The sequence below is a fragment of the Cucurbita pepo genome, chromosome LG04 (assembly GCF_002806865.2).
Source record: "Cucurbita pepo subsp. pepo cultivar mu-cu-16 chromosome LG04, ASM280686v2, whole genome shotgun sequence".
NCBI classification, from domain to species: domain Eukaryota; kingdom Viridiplantae; phylum Streptophyta; class Magnoliopsida; order Cucurbitales; family Cucurbitaceae; genus Cucurbita; species Cucurbita pepo.
The window spans coordinates 10,856,208-10,880,595 of NC_036641.1; the positions used below are offsets into that span (position 1 = coordinate 10,856,208).

Consider the following 24,388-nt stretch of genomic DNA (forward strand, 5'->3'; position numbering starts at 1 on the left):
AAGAATTAGGGATTCCTGTTAGAGTAGAGAGGCACCGAAGGTGATAGAAAAAAGCAGTTCAAGAAAGAAGGGCAAGATGAATGAGACGGTGTCTTCATTCAAGTGACGATACAGAAGAAGAACGAAACAAAGTGAGAGGTCATTGGGTTTCAATTCAATTCTTCCTAATGAAAGAATACGCCCGATACAACCTATTATCCTACTCGGTTGCGTTGCTTCGCTCTTTCACCTATCAGCTCGAGCTGTCGGTTTCTTCTTCTGTGACCTGGGAAAGAAAAGAAAAGAGAACGAGTTCCACGAAATCCTTCTTGAGCTCTGTCTTCGTGTCTTTGCCCCTGAACCTTGATTTATTAATTCACCTATTCCTACGAATTTATCTCAAACACTAACAATAATTATTATAATAATTTTGACTTAAAGTTCATCAAATAATAAGAGCAATTCGTAGTAATTTTGTTCCAGAGACATATGAATCAATCATTCTCAAAAGTTATTGGAAATACTAAATCCGTTTTAGTACGTATCGTTTCCTCACAGAGTGTAGAGATGAGCAATTGATGCTATACAGAGAAATGGGCTTCAGTTTGATTCTCTAGAAATCCGGAAGATTTCAATTGCTTATGGTATGCGTTTAAGGTTTCGGTTGGTGTCGAGTCTATTCCGGCCAGAGTTTCCAAGTCCAGAGATCGAGCAGAGGCAGAGACACAGAGCTGTGTCCATTGGTTTCTTGAGGAAATTAGAAACTGAGGCGGCTACTGATGAATGTAGCATGAGCCCAAAATCTGCAGTTTCGCGCTTGAAATTTCGAACCCAGATCATTGATTCAGTATAAGAAGCGTCCTCTTACTTGCCATTACCTCTTTTGGTTTCACTTTCATTCCGAGTGCTGCTGTAAATTGTGGCTGTTAGAGATCACATTCAATTTGAAGATCTCCTTTCTTTTTGCCTATCTCCTCGAGGTACCCTTCTTTTCTTGAATTTCCTTCCATTGTTTCGTCTTGTGTTCCATAATGTGTTTTTCGATTTCTGGTCAAATTCTCGGGAGGTCTACCTTAAGATTTATGTCGTCGACTAATTACTTGTATTGATTTATTGGCGATTTGGATCAAAGTAGCGTCTGGGTATCTGTTGAGTTGGCCTATTACGGATCACGATTGACTTGATCTTTTAAACATGGTCTTCCATTAGTCATATTGACGAATGATTATCTTTGTTGATAGATTCTTTAAACAAGTTATTCTACTTTACCTAATTTATTTTGAAGTATTTAATTTCTATTTCCGAGATCAATGTAGTTATTTTTCTTCTTGAACTCACTACCTTAGCCCATGTTGGTTGATAATATGGCATTTTCAGTGAAAGTGCAGAGGAAGTTTGATTCATGTTTCATGTTTCCTTATCTCACTACTTGGAGATTCATGTGCTTAGATCAATTGTATGTCTGCATTTGTTGGGGATTTCGTCCTAACGAGCTTTGGTGTCAGTTGAGTTCGCTTATTAAGAATCGAAATGGCTTGATCTTTAGATATCTTTTCGTGGTTGTTCATTAGCCATTTTGGTGATTCATGATGACAAATTATTTGAACAAGTTACTCTGTTTCTCCTAATATGTTCGAAAGTGTTAACTTTCTAATGCAGAGGACAGCGTGATTTTTCTTGTAGAACTTACTACCTTAACTCATGTTGGTTGTATTTTTTGTTAATATGCCATTTCTTGATTTCAGATTTCATTTCGACTGAGTTAACGGACGCCCCAAAGGGACCGACTGAGTAATATGAGCTCTATTTTGCCACATACCCAAAAATCTATTGTATGATCAATAGCTCACATCTGTGCACTTCTGAAGTTCATGGACTTGGATTTTGATTAGTTTTGAGGAGTATCTGCAGTGGATAAAGGAAAAAAAAAAATGGTTTTCATATTCGAGAGACTAGTAAATTTTTTTTTCAAAATCAGTTCCTTAAATTTGATTTCAAACTACGCTAAAATATCGTATCGTATTTCTGAAATTAAAGCAACTTCATAGTGATGAAATTTTATTTATTATTCCTTTTATTCTGGACAAGATTGCCGTTATATGCCAACTAAAATGGCCCTTTTTGTTTACAAGTTAAGCTCCATCTTTCTCAGAGATAGGCTTTGAAGTGATGTAGGCATTAGTACACTTTATCTTTTATATGAGCTGCAGAAGTTTCCCTTTGATGAGATCGGCTATAGAATTTAGCTAGTTGTACAGTTCAATCCATTCTGTTTATATTTTAGGACATTTTTGTTTATCATGTGCTTATAAAGCATCTACATACAAGTCAATCTTATAGTCACCAGCAAATGGTGGATAGTTTTCTCCTCTTCAGAATAATGGTAATGTTATGTTTCTATAAGAGAAATTGGGTTGGCATTGACGGAAGAAGAAGCAGACATCTGCTGTTGAATTTGTATTAAAACAAAAGCACTTTTATTAATTTCTTAAAGTACAAATTGAACTCTTGCTGTGTATGCGGGGATTTATATCCTTTTCTTTCTTTAACTCTTCATATTTATGCTGTAAAGATTGACCTGTTCCATAGTTCCATGCGTAGGTACACTTGACGTCACGGTTATCAGTTATTGTGCGAGTTCTTATGTAAAGACATTGGAGATCAATATGAAAGGTACTGGAAGAAGATTGACCCAGAAGGAATCTGGCAAGTGTTCTCACTCCAAGATGGAAACTGGATCAGAGTTGATATTACCTCTGAAGTTGAAAAGGTGTAGCAAAATATCCCATTCCAAACAGAAAAAATCAAGAACGAAATCGCATGCACAGGAAATTGGTTCAACATTGAAGAAGAGACCATTTCCTAAATCCTTGAGCAAGGGGAACAAAAATGTGACAATCAGACAAATGGCTGGGAAAAAATTTCTGCTAAAGAAACTTAATTCAAAATATACCAAGGACTTACTTTTGTCTAAGCTTCAAGGTGGTAAATCCCTGCCGTCATCTAGTACGGAAGGGAATGCAGAGAAGGTTGAGCCAGTGACCAAGATAAACCAACAAAGGAAAAGGAGCAAGAACAAAGGAAAAAGGGAAAAACTGGAATTAGATGAAGCTTCTCGCCTACAGAGAAGAACAAGATACCTTATTATTAAGATGAAGCTAGAGCAGAACCTTATCGATGCCTACTCTGGAGAAGGTTGGAAAGGCCAGAGGTAAGAAGTATCCACAGTATTAACTAAGTTGTCTATTTATTTACTCGTCTTTATAATGGTAGATTTGATGTTTCTTCACTCTGTAGGAATGATGTGAGTTTGATCAGAAAACTAGCTCCCGTCATTCCTCCAGAGTGAATAAACATCAAATCTACCTCCTCCTCGTCCTAGGAAGTTCGGTTAGAATGCTCTTAAATTATGATTCTGTGTTTAATCAATGAGAGAGAAAAAAACCAAGGATCATGAAAGATAGGCGCTGGTTATGGTTATTAGCTCTGGATTTCACTTGTCCCTTTATAATAGATGGCGTCCTTTTTTAAAAGAAACAATAAGTAAATTAGACAATGAAATTTTCAAAAAAAGACCAGGGAGATTTTATACCTTTCCAAGCTAGTAACATTGAAACTTGCAGAAGTTATTTTGTTTTTCCTGAAAAGAAAAAGGGGTATAACAGATGATTTACTAACCAAATTTAGCGTAGACTGCTAAATTTAAAGATCTTTTTTGTATCTATCATCAAAAGTCTTCTGTTTCTTACTTCCCAGATTTCCCTTTAACTACCACACACAAATAGAATTTTTTCCCTTGAAAATTAAGAGAATAGTTGCTTTAATACCAGAGCTATTCTTTCAAACATGGACTTCGACACGTTTGATCTCGATCCCATTCTTAATAGGACAGCCCTGCCAAAACCCAGACTGCTGACAAAGATCTAATTTGTTGTTTCATAACAGGACAGCCTATCTGAGAACCAGTAGGTTGCATTGGACACAAGTTAGATATGTTATTTTTATCTATTTCTGAGCTTTGGAGTTAGGGGGATGTGTCTAACAGCAGCACATTTGGTAGAAAACGAAAAAAAAAAGTGTAATATCTGTCATTGTTATTCATTTTAATTAGCAGCAGTATCAAAGCTTACAGAACTCTGATATACTCCCCTTTTTTTTGCTTTACGTTATTCCATGAATAAAATATTTTACAAATTCAGATGGTTAAGTTCTTTTAGAAGCTGAATCCTTTATATTGAAAGTAGAAAATGGTATGATCTGAGTTTTTGTTGCTATGTAATTTTATCTCCCTGACATAACTATTTCCTACAGCCGAGAAAAAATTAGGCCAGAAAAGGAACTCCAGAGAGCCATGAAGCAGATATTGCAGTGCAAACTTGGAATCCGTGATGCTATTCGCCAGCTGGATTTGCTTGGTTCAGTAGGATGCATTGAAGATTCTGTTATTGGTCCTGATGGATCTGTCTACCACGAACATGTAAATAGTGCAGTTTAAAGTATTCTAAGCTGAGCTAGTTACATCTGATCTTTTGGTTCTTTTGAATCAAATTAATTAGAGAACTATAATGACCCAAATCATATTGGGTAAAGAATTGTACATCATTGTGGTTTGTTGGGGGTGGAAGGCGGTCATGACTGAAGTTTAATTAGTTCATTCATTAGAGAAAGAACATAGGTAAATTCATGCAATGAGATATGCTCATTGGGTGCATAGATGAGAGTCTGGAAGTAATAAACTCTGCTAGTTCAGATTGCTCATTTTAACTTTTTATACAGCTTTTAGATTTGGATATTGGTGGATGGCTTTTTTCTGGTATTTCTGCCTTCTGACTGGGAAAAATGTGAGTCTCGAGGGAAAATTTGAACCGTAGTCGGTTTAAAAGACCAAGTACTTTGGCGTTTATTTTCTTTCAATGAATCGATTAAGCCTAGCCAGTAATTCTTAGGATGCATTAAGCTTGTATCAAAGTTCTGTGGCTTTAAAGTCTATTTTATTTTCTCCAGATATTCTGTGCAAAATGTAAGTTGCGTGAAGCTTTTCCAGATAATGACATTATACTTTGCGATGGGACATGCAACTGTGCTTTTCATCAAAAATGTCTGGATCCACCATTAGACACGGAAAATAGTAAGTTTAGCCCGTACTGTTCTCCTGGATTTGCAAACTGGACTTTTTGATCTGGTTGCTTCTGACATTGACTCCTGAAATTGTTTATAGTTCCTCCAGGAGACCAGGGTTGGTTTTGCAAATTTTGTGAGTGCAAGATGGAAATATTGGAGGGAATGAATGCACATCTTGGTACCCGGTTCTCAATGAACGTTAGTTGGGAGGTTAGTTTCTTTGAAGATCTTCTAATTCAGTTTTCCATCGTTGTTTAGTTTTAAAATTTATTCCTTCGCATCATTAACAATATTCATATAAAAATTAATTGTAATCAATCATAAAATTAACTCTTCTTGGAACAGGACATTTTCAAAGAAGAAGCTGCTTTCCCAGATGGTAGAAATGCATCGCTTAATCATGAGGAAGATTGGCCCTCAGATGATTCCGCAGATGATGACTATGATCCAGATAAGAAGGAGATTGGCTATGACAACCTAAGTGGGGAAGAAAATGACAAGGATGTTTTTGAGGAGTCGAGTAGTTCGACCAGCTTGAGTTGGTCTTTAGATGGCGAGGATTTAACTGATAGAGATGGTATTGGATGTGAAGATCACTTTGGTGCTAGCAGCAGCATAGTTTCTGATGGCTCCAATGAAGAGGGTATAACAGGTGGCCGTCGGCAACGGCAGGCTGTTGATTATAAGAAGTTATATGTCGTAAGTTTCTCGGCATTATTAGACAAGTCTTAGTTTATTGCTTTCAAGCCTAGAAAGTAATATTCTTTGAGCACCCAGTGACCAACATCGAGCATTTTGTTTGAGCATTCTTGTTATTTGTTTTAAAAAAACATGAAAATTATTAAATTCAACGATTGAACTTTTACAGATAGGCAACTTGCACATTTAAACGTAAAATTTTCTTTTTCCAATTATTTAGGGAACTTATCAATTTGTTTATGCTAATTTTCACCTCACCAACGAAAAGTTCTGCTTTGGTTGGTAAAAAGGGCACTGTCATGTAGAATCCTCCAGAATCAATTCTAAAGATTTCTTCCACAAATATTTATAGTTGACGTTGTAATTTCTTTCTTTCAGGAAATGTTTGGAAAGGATTCTACAGCACATGAACAAGTTAGTGAAGATGAAGACTGGGGACCTGCAAAAAGAAGACGGAGGGAAAAGGAATGTGATGCTGCAAGTACTCTTATGTCTCTTTGTGAAAGTGAAAAAAAGAGTCCGAAAATTGACGTGGAAGCTGAGAAAAGACCTCTCAATTCGCAAAGTAGATCATTTTTCAGAATTCCTCTTTATGCAGTTGAGGTAGAGATTTAATCATCCAATATGTCTAGTTTTCGTTTGAAGTTTGTAAGAGTTCTTCTCCCTTCAAATGAACTTGTTGTTCACTTTGTGAACCTTACCAGAAACTTCGCCAAGTGTTTGCTGAAAATGAACTTCCCTCTAGAGAGGTCAAGGAGAACCTTTCAATAGAGTTGGGTCTTGATGCTGAAAAGGTAACAACAATTCTATAAGTTGTCAAGTACTGAAAAATGTCTTTTTTAAGAGTGATTTTAGCCATATTATTCAATGCTAGTATAAATCCACACTAAGACATTGCTGAGCAAATAAAAATTAGCCAATAGATCTGTGTCTTCTCTTTATAGTGTTACATTTTCACTTGACGGTTACATTATTTATAATTGTTTCATGCAAATTTCATCTTCTAGAGTGACTTGATTTCCATATAGAATCAGGTTGGTTGGTTTACATTTTCATTTAGAACTTCATTTTTTATGTCTTTCACCTTCATATATTGAAGTTTTAAGTTGTTCGTTGAGTATATTCTTGACTTTCAGGTCAGCAAATGGTTCAAGAATGCACGATATTCTGCACTAAGAACCAGAAAGGTGAGATTTGTGTCTGTGTTGTTCTGGTAGTTCTGTAGTTCCTTTGCTGCTTCCTATGATTTCCAGCATCTTGTAAATATTTGACATTCGTGATCCTCTCACAAGATCACTTGTCTGAAATTGAAGAACGCAACGATCTCTTTAAAAGCAGTTCTTAAAACTTGACTAGATAATTGAAAGAAAGGAAGTTTTGTTAGTTTTTACCAGCTTTTTGCCTGCACAAGACTGAGATTCTGATCCTCATATATTTCTACACAACAGGCAGAGGGAGCAACACAATCCCATAGTCCCAATAAGACTCTCAACGAGCCCAGATTAGCAGATTCAAAGGAAATGTCTGCGTGTCCTCCTTCATCAGAGGACGCACCAATAAAAGAACTGCAGCTGAAATCGCGCAATAGTCGCTACAAGAAAAAGCAGCACAGGAAATCGTCTCTTGTGTCTTCCAACAATAACAAGGTATCATTTGCCTATATCAATTTTTTTTTTCTAGCTGTGTCTAACGCTTCCTGACAAAATATAATCAAAGACAAAGTAGCATTGGGGAAAATGCATCCAAACATCAAAATTATTACTTTACAACTTCTAGCTTTTCATTTTAAAGGAATTCATGTGATAGAAATGTTGTTATGTTATGGTTTTTAATTAAATTATTCATGCACAAAGTTTGAAACATCAAGATATTGTTTGGTTGAAAAAGCAGTTTCCAGCAAATTAAGAAACCATGTTTGGAATAGCAGATACCTGTTTCTATGAATTATTTCTGAACATGAGCTCTTGTGATTTCATAAAGTACATATCTAATTGAAGCAAGAACTCCTAATTTGAATATCGTCCTTGTAACCTCCTTCTTAGTCAGTGTTCCATCCTACTATTTATTTTGGGCATGTAAAAAAGATAGTAAAATAACTTTTGGCTTCTTGGAATTATCAAAATGAACATTGAGCTGATATAGCATGTCGTATGATGATAAAATAAGATTATAAATCTTTACTGTATCTGATTTAGACTCATTCAACGTAGAGAGTTATACCGAAATAAGATCAGCTTATATAGATCTTAAATTACTTTAAATTGATATTTCTATGTTCATTGTTTGATGCATTCTTATTTATTACGTCTTTTCATGTGAAGGAATAGTATCATATTTTTGTTACTTTTTTCATATTTAAAATATAAGAAAGTTACAAATTATCCGTAGTAGGCTGTGAACTTGAACATCACATCTCTATTAATTGGAAAAAAAAAAAAAAAAAAAAATACTATGTAGTATAAGTAATTGGAAAATTATATCATTACCATTATTTGTAACGTAATTGCATATGTTAATTTAACAACTTAAAATTGCAGAGGATTTCATTTTTTTACAAACTATATGGATCTGTTATCATATTTCAACTCCAAGAGTTTTGCAAAAGAAAATTCTGTGATGTGGGATATAGTTGGTCAATTTGATGCAATTATTGTAAAATTTGACGAGTCAATAATTATGTTTTAGAAAAATAAGTTTCTGGCTCATTTCTTCAATTCTTTATTTCTGAGTTGATGTATCAGGCTGATGTTAAAAATCCTTAACAGATTGTATGTAATATCATAGAACTTCCAAATGATATTGACATTTACTCTAATTTCTATGATCTGAGATTCATACCAGGAAGATTCAAAGATCTGAATGATGTATATTTTCTAAATTAATACTCATTGATTTGGTAACATGTCAGTCTTTCCTATTATGTGAATACGAGATAGAAGCTGACTCATTATGTTTTATAACTTGTTGAATGATTTGCTAAACATACTCTTAATTATTATACATTGCGAACATGAACACAGCTTAACTTGGTTATGTTCATTTGTTGTATCCAGGATGCTCTTGATTTAGGTGATGATATAAGCTTGAAGAATCTCTTAAAGAATAGGAAAACAAAGGTAAAGAAGAGGGTTAAATTCGTAGCTAGAGGTGGAGGTGGAGGTCGAGGTCAAGAAGCAGAAGTGGAGATGGAGAGACTGTGTAAAATTAAGGGTAGATTACAGATAATGAAGCAGAAATTACTTAGACTATCAAATAAGAAAGAAGATGGGATTTTAGATAGGTCACACATGTTTGAACAGTCTATTGTATATGTTCCTGTGGCAGTGTTAAAGGAGAAGGTTTGATTCTGTGCTCTGACTTTGATTCTTTTCCCCAATATTCAAAGATGGGACCTTATGGTATAATCTTAATCTTAATTACGTGTTTATTTTTTCAAAACTTTAAATTACATGTTACAGGTTCCCACATTGTTGCAGAGATATACAGAAATCTCTGTTCGACTTGTTAAATTATTTTTTTTTCTCATTTAATTTCTTGTTAAATTATGATTTTAAATGTAAGAATTAGTCTATGTGATTTGATAAAACTCTCGATAGCAAATCAAATGAACAAAATACAAACTTTTAAAGCCATAGGACGTAAATTCTGACTTTCGTTCGGCCATAAGTACCGAATTTGCAAGCATGCAAGGAACTTGTAGCATATTTCACAGAAATATCATGAGAAACAAATTCACATTGATATAAAGATTGATATAATGAATACTTGTTGACAAAAAAAAAAAAAAAAAAAAAAAAAAAAAAAAAAAAAAAAAAAAAAAAANGTCTCCTTAACCTGCTCTGCTTTGAAAAGGGAATATATTCATATTCATATCATAAGTTACACAGAATTCTTTGGCTTCTGTAGTTGGAAGTTTTGCAGATATGAAACTAAATCAACTCCCATATTTAAACACATTCAACTCTATCATCCTATATATGCAGCCTTGAGTTACATTGACTTTTACCATCGAAGATCATTTCTTCATAGAGAAGAGGCCATGATCATGGGGAAAAGCACATAAATCAAATGTCAGCAAAAACTTGAATCAATGAATAAGCAGTTTGCATAATGGAAAATCTAATGAAAAGCCATCAAATGAGGATTAAGAAATAAATCAGTAACTCAAAACATCAATAGATAAATCATTTCTTTCTCTTCCTCTCATACTTTGACACTGATCTCTCCACCTAATTCACCCCAAACTCTCCTCCAGGGAAAAGATAAGATGGATAATCTAGCCTTCTCTAGTTCCCACACTTCTGCTCTCAAAATCATATCATATCCCAAAGCCCACAAAGCTATACTTTTTTTTTTTTTTTTTTTTTTTTTTTTTTTTTTTTTTTTTTTTTTTTTNCAGATGGAAATAAACGATATCGTTGAAGTATTTTACTAGCTATCAGTGTTGAATCAAACTTCAGAAAAGAAAACAAATAAGGAAATGTAAAAGATGTTGAACTATTCCAATTTCATTTCTCTACACCTCACCAACAAAAAGCAATTACCATCTACCCATTTTCTCTTGACAGACGTTTTCCAGGAGAAGAGGACAAAAAAAAAATCTCAAACACATCATATTTAGTCCTTCATTTGCATCATACAAGATATTACTATTACAATGCTTCTTAAAGTAGAGAATAAGACTAATTTTAATCTGAATGACTTGATTTTGTAAGATATGGAGTTACGGACACTTGAATACTATCAAGCAGTTCTCACCATATCAAGTTTTGTGTTCTGTATTCTCTATAAGGTTCTGCACATCACTTCTGCTCTTGGTCTCATCCAATTTCCGTCTTTTGGAAGCTAAACGAGGCCTCAACTACAAAGCCAGAGAGAAGAATTAACATTATCAGAACCAAACAGACGAAAGTTGGGAAAAGATGTGGATGGAACCACTTTCAGAATTTTCAAAAGATTATGTTAGGAATACTAATAGGAAAAAATTAGGACATTAGAAAAACATATTAGTCATTAACTGTGTTTTGATGGAATGGTTACACAGAGTAGGTTGGAAGGGCTTTAAGTTCGGTCTTTTTGAGAAGGATTGTCATCCGGTGTACACTTTCAGTAACTTTTAATTAACGTCAACCCCATCAGGGCGTGGGATTATATACTAATCAATTTGGATGCGAACTATGTGCTGCTAGACCGAACTCCAAAGAAGGTGATTCTTTTGATTATTTCAGGATACAAATTTTCTTAGTTAACAAGAAATAAAGTTGACATGATTTTAATAGGAAAGAACATGACTTGAGATTTTAATAGCTAATAAAACAGTTGATGGCTTGGGAATAGAAAGCAAGACGGCAAGATTGTGTGGTTGTCAAAATTGATTTGTAGAAGGCGTATAGCCATATAAATTGTGATTTTCTAACTCGGTGTTAATGAAGAAGAGTTCTATACTAAAATGGAAGGCTTCTATATTTAATGGTAATTTGGGCTCCAAGAACTTCTTAGTGAGTATCAATGGAAAACCATGAGGGCAATCAAAAGCCTAAAGAGAATACATGAAGGGTTAACTAAAAAGAAATCCACAGTAAAAGCACATATAGTGTAGTGAATGGTACGTGGAGAAATGACAGTACCATTTCAATGTACTTCAACTGCTTTAAAACTTGACCTGTTTCCAATTCCTGCAATTTTGCAGAAGGAATTACTTCAGTAATATTCATTACAACCTCCTATGATTTTTTTTGGGGACACAATCCAAATGATAGCACATGAGAATATAATGGAGCCTAAAGCTCTCTCAAAGAGAAATGACTCATAAATGAATTTGGTTATTATGATTAACGAATAACAAAGTCCAAATTCTGTATTGGTAGAGGAATAGTTCAACAAACTAAGAACTACTTATTAACAACGCATTGAACTAATCTAGTTAGGACTTTAGGTGTTGTTTTGGCTCCATTTTTTTTAGCTGTGTTTTGTATACCCCTTATGTTTTTCCCCCTCTATAAACGCTTGGTTTCTATAGAAAAAAAAAAATAAAGGCATTGAACTAGAAATTACAAAACTTACCTAGATCTCCATATGAGAAAAAGCTATTCATCTACATGTGTTACCTAATTCTCCACCCTGGTGCATTGGAACTTTATCTTTATGTTCACTTTAAGATATCTTATCTTTGCAAGAATGCAAAATTTAGATGGAAATCTTAACTAATCTCATGGAACAATTGTCTTACCCTATTATATTTAATCGTCATGCAGGATTTTTAATGTATTACGTAGGTGGCCACTATAAGTAATCTATGTGAATCTTATAACTACATGGGTTGAGAAGATGACCAAAAAAAGGTCATCAAATGCCCCTCCCATAGGCATCTTGAGATGTTGGGAGCCTATATGGCTGCACAATAAACATTGAATGAGCATCCGAGAGTTCACAATGGCCGTTTGGAAATAACGGGAACCTCTAAAAGAACGTTGAGTCTAAGAATTGTGTACACGAGATAAAAGAAGAGAGAGATCCAGTATTGAGGTCATTTCACCTGAGGTACAGCACAATCAGCATGTGCTGGATCCCAAAGGATGGAGCAGAAGCATTCCCAGTCATCAGTTTGGACTTCAAAAAGAGGAGCCCTATGATGCCAAGTTTAAAATAAAAAATAAATTGTAACTCTTGATTTGGAATGTTCACAAAATTAACAAAAGATTCAAAATCATGAACAACAATCAAGATAATGATGAAAAAAACTGAACTAGATGAGGATTTCATCCCCTAACTTAGAAGATTGGAACACTCTGACGACAAATAAGGGAATAAACAAGAGCATAAAGTTGATTTCCTGGCAAACATTTAAAGAAATTAATTTGAACAATTAGCTACGAGAAGAACACAACAACCTAAAACAAAACAAAAATTTTAATCTTTTGTAAAAGAAGGAAAAATTAAATAAATAGACAGGATATTAATCCTGCCTCAATTTGACATTCAATAATATTTTGCTATTAATAAGTATTGTTTCTGATCGCAAAGTTCCATGGAATAAGTTGAGTAGAAACAAGTGAACGTGTTAATGTAATGGCAATTGAGATCATCTAGAACAGATATTAAGTTCTGAAATGAAAACAAGATAGTAGTTAGAGATAGACAGACACTGAGAGTGCAGCATAAGATATATCATTTTCCTTACCTGCGCCACTTGCCACATATGACTCCATTAACACCACCCACTCCATCTATAACTTGTTGACATTGAAGCCAATTTCCAATAGCGCTCAATCTACAAGGTTTATTGGTACTCTGCTCCTATTATTTTATTGGACGGGAAGTAGAAAGTCACATCACTATTTTTCATTGATTTACAAACTCTGTTACTGAATGAAAACTAACAGAAGCAAGTAGATCTTACATGCATAAGAAAAGACCCTGAAGGATCCATTTCCAGTGGCTCACCGGTGGCATCAGTATCACTACATCAGCCCAAAAGAAATAAATGCTTAAAGGAAAAGGAAGAAATATGAACTGATTTAAAAATAAATTATGCACACCTTCTCCTTATCATGTCAAATAAAGGTTCTACTGTAACCAATATTTTTGTTTTCTTTACTGTTCTCTTTGAGATAACTATGAGGGTTCAAGTTCATGATATCTTGAGCCACTATGCACCTCAGCCGTTCTCACAAGACTAATGTTCCAACCAATAACTAATGTAAGAATCCACCACAAAGAAGTATCTTGGGTAAGTAATCATAGACTTAGTCCACTAATAAATCATGTAGTTTTACAACTATTGACTATGCTAGTGTAAAGGCTCATAAATGGCATAAGTAATGAAACGAATACTTGTCCCAAGAAGACCTTCTGCAAAAGCCTGCGCAAAAATAAAGTAACAAAAACCTATACTTCTTCAGCCTAGCTTTGACGCAAGAAAGGCTATGCCAAAAAGGGATGAAATAAAAAGGGAAGACTATTCATGATGCTGGGGACCCATGTTTGTATGTTTGGAATCTATAATTGAGTATGAATATGAAAAATGACGAATTCGCAGAATGGATGGTGCTAATTAGCAGATTCGGTGATTTCCCCCCAAACCAAGAGGAGGATAGGCTGCTTTGGGCCAAAGACTCGAGAGGAATTCACAGTTAAAACAGCAACATCGATTCTTTTTAACTGAGGCCGAATTGAAGAGACAACTTTAGGAGAACAAAACTCCTGAAAAGTCAAGTTCTTTCGTGAACCTTAGCATACCGAAGCATGTACACCCAATAAAAGCTACAAAAGAAGAACCTACACCATATGTTTTGTCCTCAATCCAATCCAAATTGGCTGGTTTTTTGGTGATTTGGTTTTTTACTGGTGTGGGTTCATATTGGAACTTGTTTAACTTGAGCAGGTGCTTCCACAAAGGTATCACTATTGTTTTTCCTGAAATTATGTCAGGCTGAAGGTTAAAAAGAAAGGCTAAAACCCTTTGATTTTTAATATCATCTTCAAACAGATGTCTACAAATCATTTAGAGAGGAGTTGATATGAACCAAGACATCTCAATCATGCAATATGAGCTTCAAAGAAGATGTGAAAAAATGTTGTTCAAATTGCCCCAAGATAAACTCGAGTTACAATTCATGTCATATTAAAGAAGAATCAAGCTTCATTTATTCTTGGATGGTTACAAATTTTGGGAGAATGATAGTCTAGAGTTATGGTATTTCATTAAAGTATTTTAAGACTTATTATTTACTTTAAGGTTACATTTTGGTCATAAAATATGAAAGCTACAACTCTTAAAATGCCTCAGGGAAGGTCAAGAGTTTTCTTTTGATGCTATATAAAGCCATATATATTGTCTTTGTAATGTAGACTTGGAAAATGTAGTAAAAAGAGCATTTGTGCTTTCTTTTAGCCAAGGGTTAAGTTTCTTTGTAATGCTATGTAAATTAGGTTGCATACTTGGAATCATTCAAGCTTGACATGATCAATCTAACTTGTGGAATGATTCAAATCTCAAAGAAGTTTTCTTGCCTTGAGAAATTTGATCAATAAGGTAATCCGGACCTTACTTTTTCTTGGGTTGATTCCTTATCATTTTGAGGTTCTTGGATATTTTAGATCTAAAAGTCTCATTTTTCAATAAAATTGTTAGATCGAATTTTCCAGAGATGCAATCATTTGGAATGAAATCAACCTGACTTGGTTTTAGCATTTGTGAACTCTTACAAGGGCTCTTAGATCCAACTAGCTAGGGTTACACATAAGGAGAAATATGTTTCTTAACAAGAATACTAGAGATTCTTTTCTTGTTTTTTTCCTAAAGAAAGGAAAGCCTTTCTTTCAATATCATCAATGCCGCATTCCTTGGGATCCAAAACAAATGAAGAGGCTCTCGCACTAGAGCAATGGACCAATTAAGGAGATATGAAATACTTCAAACCCCACCTTCTTTCTAAATTTATCATCCCCATCACTTCAACCACCATGCAATTGGGTCCTTGTGATTAAGTGATAGATATCTAATTGTCTTATCTCATTTCATTCCGTTTCTTGGGACATTACCACAAAATGAGTCCTTTCCATTGAGACAATTTCCCCTTTCCTTCGATGGTCTTGCTTGTGAGTAGTATGACAATCTCAAGTTCAGGTCCATATCAAGCTGAAAACAAATGTAAAGGGCTTAGGCATGTTGTGGATGTAGAGGTGGGGCTGCTGCCGCCTGATAAAGGCAGAGTTCCGCAGTTGAGTATTTGGGACCCTAAGAATGGGTTTTGCCCAAAGCATTGAATCGATTATCACCCATTGGAGCAGGTGAAAAAGTATAATATTTTCAGAGAATGGGTTCAAACACCATGGTAACCACCAATCAAGAATACTATAACCCTATGAGTTCTATAACAACTAAATGTATTAAACTTGGACAAATTGTCTAGGAGAACACTCGAGGTGCACTTAAATTGGCCCGAACACTAATGATATAACAAAGAATAATCCTCCAGCAGTTCATTTATGATCAAAACCAGGTCTATTTTTTTTAAATGAAAAACCAAAATATAGGAATCGACCCAAACCTCACTCTAAGAATTCTCCACGCACCTTAAAACTTTCCTATTTCACTCAAGCTAGATATTCCACAAGATCCCAAAGGATCGCTCTATAATTGCCCATCCTTCCACGAAAGCATTATGATTGATAGGGATTGCCATGGCCTATGGGCAACAATTACTTCTACCTTTCACTCAATACTTGTCAAGTTAAACGCAAATTTTATTCTTTTATTAAAAGAAATATCATCCTTTTCCCTAAAATGCTCACTGAAAAAAGCCATTCATTTCATATTTGCATAAAGACGAAATATATAATTAAAGAAAATAACATACTCAGAAATCGGGCCAGACCAATCTGGAACTTCGGCTTGAAAACCTTTGCCAATCCGAACACCAGTTGTATAAGGTTCTGTATCCGTTAACATTAATGCTATGGAGTTTGATTCACTCTTAGAAGATCCATTTCTACTTGAGATGTTTGCCAATTTCTTGGTAATTGCTTCGTTCAAAATTTTATGTTTCTTCTTCAAACATGAGTTGCAATACCACTCATCATTTGACACTTTCTTCATGCGATGATTGCCACATAAGACATGAAATGCATCTTCACAATGATCACAAATTAACATCTTCAAGGCTGAATCTGAAGAGCCACAAGTTTTGCACAATCGAAAACAATTGTTTTCGCTTCTTAAATCACTTTCTTGCTCAGAAGCATGAGCCAGAGAAGATAGAAGCCCGTTGCTTCTAAGGATAGAAATGCATAGATCTCTTCCTGATATATCCTCGACCATATCCTCCATGACCCGAATACTAGAAGACGAGCACTCACCTGTGTCGTCCACTTCAACCTTCAAGGAAGTTGAAACACGTTCCATGTTTGACTTTGATGAGGAGCAGCTATCATTCATGCTGTCAACCTCCAAACTTTTTTGCAGGTTATTGTTAAGTGTTTCATCAGAACCATGCCCCTCCCCAATGGTACAACCATTGATTGATTCTAGTTCTGAAACTTGAGCTTTTCCATCGCAAACAGGACGAGGAGGGATAACATTTCCAACAATTTCACTCTTGTGGATATGTCGAGAAGTCGTAGCCTGCTCTTTGTCCTCTATCAAATGACCATCACAACTAATCAAAGAACAACAATCTGTCCCATTAGCCAGCAACCTGGAATCAGAATTGCCACGCAGTTTCTTTCTCTTATATACTACATTAGATTTTGAACCTCCAGGCATCATACTAATAGTTGATATCTGGGAAAAAGCCCTTGGAAAATTCAAGCAGCGCAAGCCACCATCATTCTTCTTTTCCTCTATGATTTGTCCAGCTTTTCTGCAGCCATCATGAAAGAATTCATCACAATGGGGGCACATCTGTGAATTTCAAGAGCAGACACAACATTAGATATTACGAGAACTAAAACAAGATTTGCTAGAGCTGTGGAGCTTATCCGATCATTTATCTAGCATCAGTATATTCTCTCGGACAGACAAGAGACAGCATGCCTCTCTTGAGAAATTCAACTGTGGATCCCATTTAATTTATAATCCATCGACAGGGTCTCAAAGATTTCTTTTAGTTTTCTTAAAAAAAAGGGGAAAAATCGAATTAGAACTCAATTGCCGTCTCAATCTTCCTTCTGATTGGAAGCCCTACAAACTAACATAGCCAATAACACGACGGTAAATCAAAGTCTCCCCTTGGAACTCTCCAAAATCTGTCTATTCGGTCCATATTCTTCCCAACTCCAAAACATTTAACCCTAAATTTTCATACTCAACAAATAATAATCGTGCATCCAACTTCACAATATCGAGCAACTTGGAAAACAATTATTGTGCAAATTTATATCATCCTCTCATAGAACCTTCTAGTTTAAATCTTAACCCATGGGATTAAAAAGTAGACTACGGCATGTAATTCCAAAGTTTCCGTCGACTACAAAAACCACACCAGAAAATCTATCTTAACAGGACATTTGATAACAATCCCCTATCAGTTGGTGAGTTATATACTCAAAACACTGCTAAAAATCGATTCAATAAGAAATGAAGTTTGAACAGAAGCAACCTGCAATTAAAGAGGGCAAGAAAAGTTGAACCACAACATGATGCTACGTTTTGTTCCCGATTGTTAAAGTAAAGAGGGAGAGATTAAACTAACCAAAAGAAGCGTGCAATCTGCCAGTTCCTCTGAATGATAAACCCAGTTGTGAAAATGCTTCTCCTCTGCTTCTTATCACTCAGAATCCGAGATTCATCTATTTCAAAATTATGCGTTTTTATTAACTTTTTTCTTTTATATTACAGAAAAGACAACGTCCGTGTTTTTGCACTCAAATTGGTTCATAGAGGGCTCCCTGACGATCACTAGAATAGAAACTACTTTTCATTTTTGCTTTGTGGATCAACCAATTTGCATATTAGACTAGTTTTGTTTGTAAAATACAAGCGTTACAAGAGAATGAAGAAAAAAGTACAAAAAATAATTGATGATTCCGAACAGGTGCATTCACAGCTATAATAATTTCTTGGGTTTTTGTACGGAGTGGGCAAAGCCTATGAAAATTGAAAAAAAAAAAGATCCATTCAAACCAAGTCAATACTTGGTGGCTAATATGGGCATTAGCTTTAGAATGGCTAAAATGTTATATTCTTCCCAAAGTTCGAATTTGGTAAACTTATGGAATCAAGCAAGAAATCGTGCATTTCTTTTATTAACAAATAAGGTATTTTTTTTGAAAACTATTGTCTAAAAGATGAACCGCCATTAAATAAAAGTTTTCGGGATCGAATTGGAGAAGTTAATAAAATAGCTTTTGAATTCACTAAAGCCCCATCTAAGTAATATGTAGTGATTTTCTTTGGTGACCATCAACTCAAATCGTAAAAATAACTATTAGAACTTCTTAATCAGACAATTGAGTAAATTAGAAACAAACAACAAACGACTTTTGTTCTACGTTGTCATTAGAGACCCATTTGGACAGAAATTTTGGTTTGAAACAAATTTATTTTTTTAAAAAAATGTTATAATCACAGTTTGGTTGATCAATCAAATGTCTATGATTGAGACTCTTCAATTCCATTTCTCTGGAAGTGACCTGGTAGAAATTTTCTTGAACACTATAATCCAATGGATACCATATAATCATCAAATGTGTTCTTAACATTGAAGCAATTCCAACCTCGAGCACATTGTTCAAATCGATACCATTTGTAAACTCTAAACAAAACTGACACTTGTCTTGCTTTCCATTCAATATAACAGCTAATCAAAGGACATGCATAAGAATGTAAAATGTAAACAAACCTTCCAGATGGAAGAAAATGAATCACAGTCCTCAAAGGGCACCACCGCAAGTTCCCACGCCATAAAACGCACACAATGGACAAGCTTTGCAGATGGCCTGTTGCTTTGCCCCTTGGCCAAAAAGGCCAAACTTCCATCAACTTTCCTCTCCGATGGCTGCCTTCATCCTATTGGTTTTTCATTTGAGCTTTGGAAGCTAATTCAAGTTCTAAGGTCGACTTGTGACAAGTCCTGTCAATTTCCCAACCATATTTGACTAAACTCAGAGTGCATCAACCAACCAAGCAGCATTGGACAACAATACAATAGTTCCTCCACTAACTTTATGCTATCATACTATAGTGGAAGTCTCTCCTCTAGCCTTTTCTTTCTCTTCAACCTTCTCCTGTGGCTCACACATCAACATATCTGCTTTTCAATCACTACACTCCCCCCTACCAATTTGACTTTCTGGCAAAATATATTTGCAGACAATTGATTAGAGGAATAGCTTTTGGTTAACCCTGAAAATTAAGTCATAGTAGATGTGAAGAGTTTAATTACAATCCGAGGGAACATTTGAATCAATATAAATAATAGTAGTTCAGATAGCAGTTCAAATGTTAGAGGCAGAAATATCCTAATCCCAAAATGTATGGCAATGACGTTGAGGTCGGCATTCGACATCTTCAAGCTCACAAACTGATATTGTTTGAGACAAGAACTAAAAATGGATTCATCCATACACCTTTTCCGCTTTCAAAAGCTTTTATCATTGATAATGTCGATTTAGACTAGACGGTATCAAAACCAAAAGTAACCTCATTTCAGCCTGTCATTGACCTGCCCGATGGTGAACAAGGGGCCTGTGAGGATTTGGAGCTGCAACAGAACACCACCACTATCAATCAAACCATATACATTTTTCAAAGTCTATCAATCCAAAAGATTAAAAAAAAATATGACAAATAGGTTATACCAACAAAATAAGCGGGTCTCTTTGGAAGATAAAATGTTCAATACACGAGCAAATCGTGCAAATCAGATGATCAAAATAATTTCACGTACCATTAGGATTTCCCTGTTCATAAAAACTTCGAAAAAGAGCAACTGCTTCTGATGCCATTATTCCTGCTGTGCATTTAAATCCCCTTCCTTGCCCATTACCACTATCACAACAAATTAAAGAATCACTATCCAAAATGAATCCCCTTCCTTGCCCATTACCAATAGTTTGATTTGATATCTTGAATGAGAATTTAAATGCCTAGAAAATGCTTCAACGACAGTTGCTCTTTTCAAGCTCATGCCTTCAGTTTGTCCTTTTTGACATGCAGATGGGGGGTATCTTTTTCATATCTTTTTTGGTTGCACTTATTCTTTGAATTGATGGTTCAAGTATATTGTTCTTTTCAATATGCACTGGGTTTTCTCAAATGTTTTAAAGGACAATATTCTTCAGCTTCTCAGTGGTCCTCTTTTGGCTCAAGGCCAAACAATCTATGGGTAAATGCGGTTAAATCTCTATTTTCAGAATTATGGTTGGAAAGAATCAGAGAATTTTTTAATACAATATTCTTCATTGCCTCTACTTTTTAAAAAAAAACAAGAGATTAATGCTTAAAAGATACAAACTCGATAAGAGAGTGAAAATGAAAAAAACAAAAGAAAAGAGAAACCAACGATTATAAAGGAGTGATAAAAGCATGTCCATTAAAACAAATATCTTGCAATGAGAAACCAGCATAAGTCTTGGAAAGAGAGCACACTTTTTTTCAAAAGCACGAAGGGAAAAACAAACACAATTCTCCCATCGCAGGTGTATTTTTATCCCACTTTTTCTTGAAGAAGCAACCCAGTTGGGAGGAAGCATATGAATTGATAGCTTGAAAGTATGTAAAAGACTTAAAACTACATAAAAATATAAGTTATTTGGGAAAAGTTAACAACTAACTGCAGCAATTCGTTCAAGAAACCAAAGAGTTAATCTCATAAAACTAAAATCTGATAATGGTAGATAAAGAAATAAACCTTGTATGTGCCTCACGGCTACCTAAGTGAAGTGACAATATAGATCCACATCCACCAAATTTATCATTTGCACAACCATAATATACTTCATTTATACCTGAAACAGGAAATCGCATAGCAATGGATCAACCATATTCAGTCATTAAATGAAAGGTAAACTATGACCTATAACTCTTTGGACAAACAGTTGCCTCTGCATGGAGAAACAAGAAAAAGAAAACATACCAAGTATTGATAGGGCAGAAGCACACATAATGCAAGGTTCACAGGTAACATAAAGTTTGCACTTCGAGCATTTTTCAGCAACTTCTGAGGTTGAAAGTCCATCCCTCTGCCATGCCTCAATCAGAATGTCAATAGCTTCCATCTCTGCGTGTCTGGTTGCCTATGAGAATATGAAAAATAATGTAGAAAAGAAAGCTTATAAACATAATAAGCAAAACAAGGCAAAAGAACTTGTCACTACAGTCTTAAGGAAGGTTGGGAATGGATATTCCCGTGTACCCTTCCTTGCTAGCTTAGTTGTACCTTGACTGATCCCACACTATAACTGCTTGAAAAATTAGCATAGAAAACTTGTAGGAACTTTAATATCTTAGGTAAGCAATCAAATTTTGAGGCCTAAAAAAGATTCATTTGGTTGAGTTATAACAGCATAGTTCTCTTTTGAGAATCCAAAATCCTTTAAACTTGAGAACTGTTGCAATCAGCCTCTAAGCTTTGTCAAGGAACCACCTCGGTAAAAGTCTGTCAGAGCAACTTGGATATTTGAAACATGGCCCTGAATTTGAGACTCCAAAATCCTCTAAGTTGAAAACAACGAAACTATCTTCGCTACAAGTCCTTTCAAAATTGTACCCAAGAAACTTACTTACTATTTTTCTTATGAATAACAAAACCATCAAATTAATGGGAAAAAGGAGAGCAGCATAAAGGCCTTGAGGATAGGGATCCCTGAAGCTAGTGAGGAGGGCAAAAACAAAAGGACCCAATTTAAGTTGATGCCAGGGTAGCACAAAAAGATTTCTGTAGGCTGGTATCAGAGGCCGCCCACTATACATTGTCAGAGAAGTTTTCAAAAGAAGATGACTTAACTAAGAAAAATATGGAGTTTCTCTCTCCAGAGAAGCTAAAGGAGGGATCTACAAGCATTTGTCCAAAGAACTTTGGCTTTATCTTTGAGCCACCAGCTAAACTTAAAAAAAGGAACCAGAAGAACAGAATTTATTAATAGCGAAAAAGCATGCAAAAGGGAGAGATGAGATATCCCTAGAGATCTAAAAGAGCTACAAAAAGGATTCCCAATTAGCTGAAAACCGAACATAAATTATGTTAGACCATCTTCCATGTTGGAGGCACCAACCGAAGTCAAAACATCTATGTAGGAAAATTCAGCCTTTGTATGCAAATGGGAAGCCAAATAAATAGATGGCTGATGGATTCTGCATTTCTTTTGCAAAGAAGGTATGTATTTGGGAAAATTGTCCCCGGGATCCTTGGTCAAACATCCTTTACCTCAACAGTTTCTTCTACAAAATTTTGACTCTCATCACTGTATCTTGATGGGTATAGATCAATCTTGCTCTTTAACAAAAGGACCTTTTTTCTTCCTAGAAATAATTTGAGCAGGGGAGGAGAATGATCTACTATACCTTTACTTTAAAGAATTTTTATTTTATTTTGGATGTAAATCCAGAGAAAAAAAATGAAAGAACGCGAAGTGTATATAGAGGGCATACTTTTATGGAATTGTGTCGACCTAGGTCTCTTCTACAAAGGATACTTTTTTTGAGGAGCAAGAGGGGAAAGTCAGGATTTGTCTTTGTTCAACGGGCCTGTTCTTGTTCACTCATGTCCTCACCTTTCAGCTAAAGACAGAATGCCTATCCTTTGCACAAGAATGGAAAAGCTATTGTCATAGGTGTTAATCTTGCCAAGGTAAACCAATCACAACAAAGAACATATTACCTTAGTCATTTTCCCTATATTGTTCCAATTTTATCAAATATCTTCAAAGGGACGATTAGCTTAGGCATTTTGGAATTTCCACATCTTAAAGAAACTTTCTTCTCACCCATAGAGCTATTTTGATCAATCGAAGTCTTTCAATTCTTGCTTAAAAAGGGATAATGCTATTGGCAAACCAAATTCTTGATTACCCATGCTGATCTTTAGAGAGAATTCAACATATATTTACATTCATCCACACCCCTGTCCATGAATAACCCCTAAAAAAAGACAAGTTCCAGCAATTCTTTGAGACATCCCAACCTGATTGATCACTCCATACATAATTGCTATCTTCGCCGCCCATCCATTAGTAATCCTGGAAAGAAATCTCCAAATCAAATTACCTCATATAGAATAATTTCTTCTCTTGATATTACCCATCATAAGGACCCCCAAGTTCATTGGAAGAGACATTTCGTTTCAATGAACCAAGTGGTTCCCGCTTACTTCCTCTAGACTCTATCATATGGAATCTAGGATCTCTTTTTTCAACCTTTCAACTAGTTCTTTTCAAGACTTCAAACAAATAGAAATAAGCATTGGATCAAGCTCAGTATGTTAGTTGGATCATATATTAAGTTAAGAGCGTTAATCAAACATGTAGTCCCAAAAATTTTGAGGATTTTTTTGCCTGCCAAAGACATGCCAAGGTAGCTAAACGACCATGAAAATTACTGCAATGGAAGGTAGATGCAATCTTTGCCAAATTTCTATATGCCATATTAATGTCTACTACAAAACTTTTAAAAGGTTGATTGATAGACCAGAAGCATATGAAACATACTGCTATTTGTAGAAAGTCATCTGCTAAAAGAACGAGTTAAATTCTTTTTTACAAACCTTGAAGCACCCAAACAAACCATCCTCTCTACTTTGTTCATTATTCTACTCATCATACCTATTCAAGATGAAGAGAAGCAGAGAGATTGCTCTCCTTGTCTCAGGCTCCAACTAGCTCTTGCATTCCCTCACAACCTTCTATAGATGTACAGAGTGACATTGTTAATACATTGATATGGATGGTGTCTTAACCCTGTTCCTTTATACACAAATTTTGTTTCCAAATAAAAAAAGAAATATTCCTATCCATGGAGGTTCATTGAGATAGAATCATCAACCGCTTTACTAGCTAAGTAACAGCTGAACAAGAATAATATGATAAAGGAATAGGACAAAAAAAAAAGCAGCTACCATGAAGTGTAATTGATCACTAAATAACATTGGGG

General features: G+C 35.2%; 3 protein-coding genes across 5 annotated transcripts in view; 1 reads left to right on the forward strand and 2 right to left on the reverse strand.

Moving 5' to 3' along the window:
* Nucleotides 1–379: 379 nt before the first annotated feature.
* LOC111793869 (pathogenesis-related homeodomain protein) lies at nucleotides 380–9,215 on the forward strand. Of its 2 annotated transcripts, XM_023675933.1 has the most exons (12): nucleotides 380–959; nucleotides 1,725–1,811; nucleotides 2,569–3,190; nucleotides 4,291–4,456; nucleotides 4,984–5,107; nucleotides 5,198–5,310; nucleotides 5,446–5,799; nucleotides 6,178–6,402; nucleotides 6,504–6,593; nucleotides 6,936–6,986; nucleotides 7,248–7,445; nucleotides 8,853–9,215. In XM_023675933.1, the coding sequence occupies exons 3-12, from the start codon at nucleotides 2,646–2,648 to the stop codon at nucleotides 9,141–9,143; spliced, it is 2,157 nt and encodes a 718-aa protein (XP_023531701.1). In that variant the 5' UTR covers nucleotides 380–959; nucleotides 1,725–1,811; nucleotides 2,569–2,645; the 3' UTR covers nucleotides 9,144–9,215. The 2 variants fall into 2 exon arrangements, with proteins under 2 accessions (XP_023531701.1, XP_023531700.1); XM_023675932.1 differs by lacking the exon at nucleotides 1,725–1,811.
* A 1,065-nt stretch (nucleotides 9,216–10,280) lies between these two features.
* On the reverse strand, nucleotides 10,281–18,327 carry LOC111794074. 2 transcript variants are annotated; one of them, XM_023676202.1, is made up of 7 exons: nucleotides 17,994–18,327; nucleotides 16,161–17,203; nucleotides 13,199–13,259; nucleotides 12,980–13,095; nucleotides 12,335–12,425; nucleotides 11,427–11,474; nucleotides 10,281–10,660 (listed from the first exon to the last, which is right to left on the reverse strand). In XM_023676202.1, the coding sequence occupies exons 2-7, from the start codon at nucleotides 17,201–17,203 to the stop codon at nucleotides 10,562–10,564; spliced, it is 1,458 nt and encodes a 485-aa protein (XP_023531970.1). In that variant the 5' UTR covers nucleotides 17,994–18,327; the 3' UTR covers nucleotides 10,281–10,561. The 2 variants fall into 2 exon arrangements, with proteins under 2 accessions (XP_023531970.1, XP_023531971.1); XM_023676203.1 differs by having other exon boundaries at nucleotides 16,161–17,162; nucleotides 17,994–18,325.
* A 650-nt stretch (nucleotides 18,328–18,977) lies between these two features.
* The window catches only part of LOC111793313 (tRNA-specific adenosine deaminase 2-like), a 6,892-nt gene continuing 1,481 nt past the window's right edge, over nucleotides 18,978–24,388 (reverse strand). The window contains exons 4-7 of the mRNA XM_023675148.1: nucleotides 21,378–21,537; nucleotides 21,153–21,249; nucleotides 20,190–20,290; nucleotides 18,978–20,003 (exon numbers count right to left, since the gene is read on the reverse strand). Coding sequence (XP_023530916.1) covers nucleotides 19,957–20,003; nucleotides 20,190–20,290; nucleotides 21,153–21,249; nucleotides 21,378–21,537 — 405 coding nt within the window. The 3' untranslated portion in view covers nucleotides 18,978–19,956. The remainder of the gene's footprint in view (nucleotides 20,004–20,189; nucleotides 20,291–21,152; nucleotides 21,250–21,377; nucleotides 21,538–24,388) is intronic.